Source organism: Manduca sexta, chromosome 26, assembly GCF_014839805.1.
Source record: "Manduca sexta isolate Smith_Timp_Sample1 chromosome 26, JHU_Msex_v1.0, whole genome shotgun sequence".
In the NCBI taxonomy this organism is placed as follows: domain Eukaryota; kingdom Metazoa; phylum Arthropoda; class Insecta; order Lepidoptera; family Sphingidae; genus Manduca; species Manduca sexta.
The window spans coordinates 11,519,862-11,523,810 of NC_051140.1; the positions used below are offsets into that span (position 1 = coordinate 11,519,862).

The 3,949-nt window shown below is 34.5% G+C and overlaps 1 protein-coding gene across 2 annotated transcripts; it reads left to right on the forward strand.

The window, feature by feature from the left end:
* The first annotated feature begins 731 nt into the window (after positions 1 to 731).
* Positions 732 to 3,359, forward strand: LOC115453122. 2 transcript variants are annotated; one of them, XM_037443474.1, is made up of 3 exons: positions 732 to 887; positions 2,576 to 2,661; positions 2,887 to 3,359. In XM_037443474.1, exons 1-3 carry the CDS (start codon positions 816 to 818, stop codon positions 3,092 to 3,094), a joined length of 366 nt encoding a protein of 121 aa, XP_037299371.1. In that variant the 5' UTR covers positions 732 to 815; the 3' UTR covers positions 3,095 to 3,359. The 2 variants fall into 2 exon arrangements, with proteins under 2 accessions (XP_037299371.1, XP_037299372.1); XM_037443475.1 differs by having other exon boundaries at positions 2,576 to 2,658.
* The last annotated feature ends 590 nt before the right edge of the window (positions 3,360 to 3,949 follow it).

Sequence of the window (3,949 nt, forward strand, 5' to 3'; positions counted from 1 at the left end):
AAAAACCGATACTTGCCGATTCGAGGGGATGAAAGATTTCTGAACGCATTAACACATCGTAATATAAAAATATTAAGCATAGACAACCTATCGTATGGCATACACAATACCTATTTTTCAATTACACATCGTGGCGCGTGTATGAAACGCGTTTGTGTTTAGAGCTTGTTTTGACAACACGCGTTTACGGTGTGTTATCGCGAGTAGCATAGGGAATCAACCTACTGGGCCCTTATTCTGTATGATAGTGTAAGCGCGTAACGCGGCTGTGTCATGTTATCTTCGAGAAATGTGCGTGGAATGGTATTCTGTAAGCCAAATCTCTATAGTCCTAAACATGACGCGTTGTGTTGCGTGCTTGTTACGCACTGTCAAAATAACGTGTGAGATAGAGAATAATGGCCCTGGCAGATAGTTGTAACCATAAAGATATTTTGTGGTTTCTGAATTACAACTGAAATGCTTTAATAAAAGGGAAAAATAAGAAGACAGATACTTTTAAATACTCTCTGGCCAATATAGTGGCATATGCGCATGTGGAGGTGGTTTTTGTTAATCAATAGTATAAATAAAACATAATAAATTGACTAACTTAATCAAGGTATCATGAACACGCTGGATGCAGGCCACTATGGACCGGTTCGTTGGGAAATCGTAAGGGGAAGCCTATATTCAGCAGTGGACTGTTATCAATTAAAAAACAATGTGCAGTTAGGTGTTAGTGATTTCCTGTATTGTACGTCCTTGTAACTCTACTTATCAGGGGAGCAATTTATTCATGTTAGAAGCGTTTTGAACGTCTTAGAGTGAACACTATGGGTGACTGTGTAAAAGAAGATAATTTTGACCAAGATTTACACTCTGTAAAAGGCAATAGTAATTCCGAGGTAAATATTTTATCTTCACAATTTAATATAAGAATAGATAAAAAAAAATCTGTATACAATCAACTTTTTCGTAAAAAAATAATCAATTTTTTAAGTAATTTTAATCTAATTTATTTTGGGAGAACAACTTAATGTTGTTGTACCATATAATGCATTAAACATGTTTCATACGTTTTTATAACATCATATTAATTTAAGTTGAACTTACGGCGCATCTGGCGTTACACACCGGCTCAAACAAAATATTGAATATTAAATTAAATTGCTAGTGTTTAGTATTTATTTATTAAAGCATGTATAAAATTCAATTATTTTTAGATTGTAGTCGTTTTTGAAGCAGCTATTTTTACTTTTTGTTAATTATAAAATACATCAATTGACCCTATTTACACGAATAATTGAACCTTAATCGAGAATAATTCTCATGGTATTTTAAAATGATGAGTTTTTCTGCTGAACCTTTTAAAGTTGAAAGTCAAACAACATTTTTAATATGATAATAAAAATAGTATTGACATAAAACTACTTATTATTTCCTCCCATCGTTTTGAAGACTTTGCAGCCTTCGTGGTCACGTGGTGTTGGTTGTCTGAAAAGTCAAAGTTACTATATTTACCTACATTTTACAATTGTACAAAATTTAAATTGTTAGATAATGACGGTCCAATCTACGAAGAATGAGCACACAATGTCTTGAAGTCTGGTAGATTTAATTAAATGTGAAACAGAATCCCAGGCTAGTGCAAGCTTCCAACCATCTTGTCTATTGAAATTCGGATGTTATTTAATTTTAATAGCCTCTCGAATCTTAGGCAGGAATCAGTGTTTTTAGCAATGATTTGTGACGTTTTTATTTGCAACTAGACAAGCATAAGCGTATCAAACTATTTTGAACCACCGCTTGATGGCAACGCGAAGGAACACACCATCAAACTTTACATTTATACTACAATATTTTATAATTTACAAAGGATAAGGAATTAAGAATCATAGTCGACATCTATGCACTGCGCCTTGTTTTATAGTTACAGGAAAATACATGTTTTTAATTAATACTGATAAAACCTGCTGCATAGAGTTAATTAATAAACTCTGTGATTTGGTTCACAATGCTTACAATTTTAGTTAATAATTTTAATTGTTAAGTTTTTTACTGGTAACTAAAATAATATTATAATAATATTCATATTTCATATTACAACGTTAACATTAAAGGTAAAAATGTAGCTCAGAAATATAAGTTGACCAACGGCCCATGCTACTACGCCCCTTCGAAATTCAAATTATGTTAACCTATAAAAAAATAACTTACACGACACGACTTGTTTAAACGCAAAAACCTTGCACAAGTCATGCACAACTGCAATTTTTAATAAACGATCCCAATCGCTTTTATCGATCTATCTCAAAAATTGACGATTAGAATAAATATTTTTTGACATGCAAATAGTATTACAAATACCTCATTTTAATTGCTTCGTTCTCGGAATGGGATTGAAGATTGAGATTGGGATTGTTTATTAAAAACAGCTGTTAGCTGTATTGTTGTATTCAGCTGTAGCTGAGTTCGCCTCAAACGGATTTAAAACTAAAAATAAACGGCTGAACTCTGTTTCTTTTACCCCCATCTTCAAATCTATGAAATGTGTGCATAACCTATATTTTAATGTATGTGGTATCGATTTCAGCCCGCGACAGATAGAGTGGTACCACCTCCACCACCGCCACCACCACGACCACGCTACTCACCTCAAAACCTACCAAATATATGGGAGTAAGAACAATTCTGATATTACAAACATTAGATAGCGTACCTACCAGTTTAATAAGAATAAAGCCACAGGCATTCGTAGCTACATGCCGCCATTTTGTATCGTTGTCTGGTGTTCTATTTGTTCCGTGGCTAGTTTATAATCTGTTACACTTTTGACATTTTACTCAAAGTTTCTTCTTAGAATTTGACCCTTTTTTTATTAATACGTACCCAATATTTTTTTAGTTTGGCCAAGAGAGCACACTTCAGTCCCCATGCAGTAGTGACAACCAGGCTGCTTCAACTCGCAGAAACCGAGCGGGAGAGGGTGACAGTTCGAAGTCGGAGACAACATTTACTGAGCCCACCTCCAGCCGCGCCTCCACTCCCTCGCTTTTCTTATCCTCAGCGAAGCGATGTCCTCGGTTCAGCTTCAACGCCTATCAATACATGATATATTGTACCGAAAATCATACTTACTTGTAAACGAGCTGCGAAGACATGTCAAACTTGTTTTTTATAAAAAGAAACTCAAATTTAACGCTAAAGACCTATTAAGCTTTAGTAACATTTCGCCTGCCATGCAATGAAATTGAGATTTGAGATCACACTTCCATGCGTTATGTTTTATAAATAAAATGCACGCCTGCGCAACGCCTAATAGATGAAGATGCCATCGAATGTAAGTATAATATATAATAAAAAATATGATAACCGAATGTGTATGTATTTAAAACCGGCCCTACAGAAGCATCACACCCTCAACCAACCAAATCACTTCACACACCCTCAGCCTACAAAACCAACTGCTATTTTAACAAATTGCAAACATGTTTTATTATAAAAAATATTTATGAATCTGGAATATTCATTTTTATCTCACTAAAGCTTTATTAAAAAACCAGGAAGCACTTTAAAAAAATTGGAGCAAACGAGTGAAATGTAATATTGAAAAATCTGCTAAAAAAGTATATCGAGTTATGTCCGAGAAAAGGGCATTCCGAATTCCACAGATTCTAACGATCCGGTCGTAAAAATCTTTTGAACATTTGCGCACAAATAAAATTATGATAAGCTAATAGATAATTGTTGAACACATTTTTAACTGTACAGTAAAAAAAATATTTAAAATAAACCTTACATCGACCCTTAATTATATACAGTCCCACTGCTGGGCACGGGTGTCCTCTACTGCTGAGAGGGATTCGGCCTTAGTCCTCTACACTCACCTAGTGCGAATTAGCAGACTTCACATGCCCTCAAAATTCTTATAGAGAACTCCTTAGTTGTACAGGTTTCCTCATGATCT

Bases quoted from the DNA above. Each gene is read 5' to 3' on its own strand.
- LOC115453122 (XM_037443474.1), top strand. From the start codon at position 816: ATGGGTGACTGTGTAAAAGAAGATAATTTTGACCAAGATTTACACTCT. The intron at 888-2,575 runs GTAAATATTTTA...TATCGATTTCAG, and splicing joins AAGGCAATAGTAATTCCGAG to CCCGCGACAGATAGAGTGGT. The intron at 2,662-2,886 runs GTAAGAACAATT...ATATTTTTTTAG, and splicing joins AACCTACCAAATATATGGGA to TTTGGCCAAGAGAGCACACT.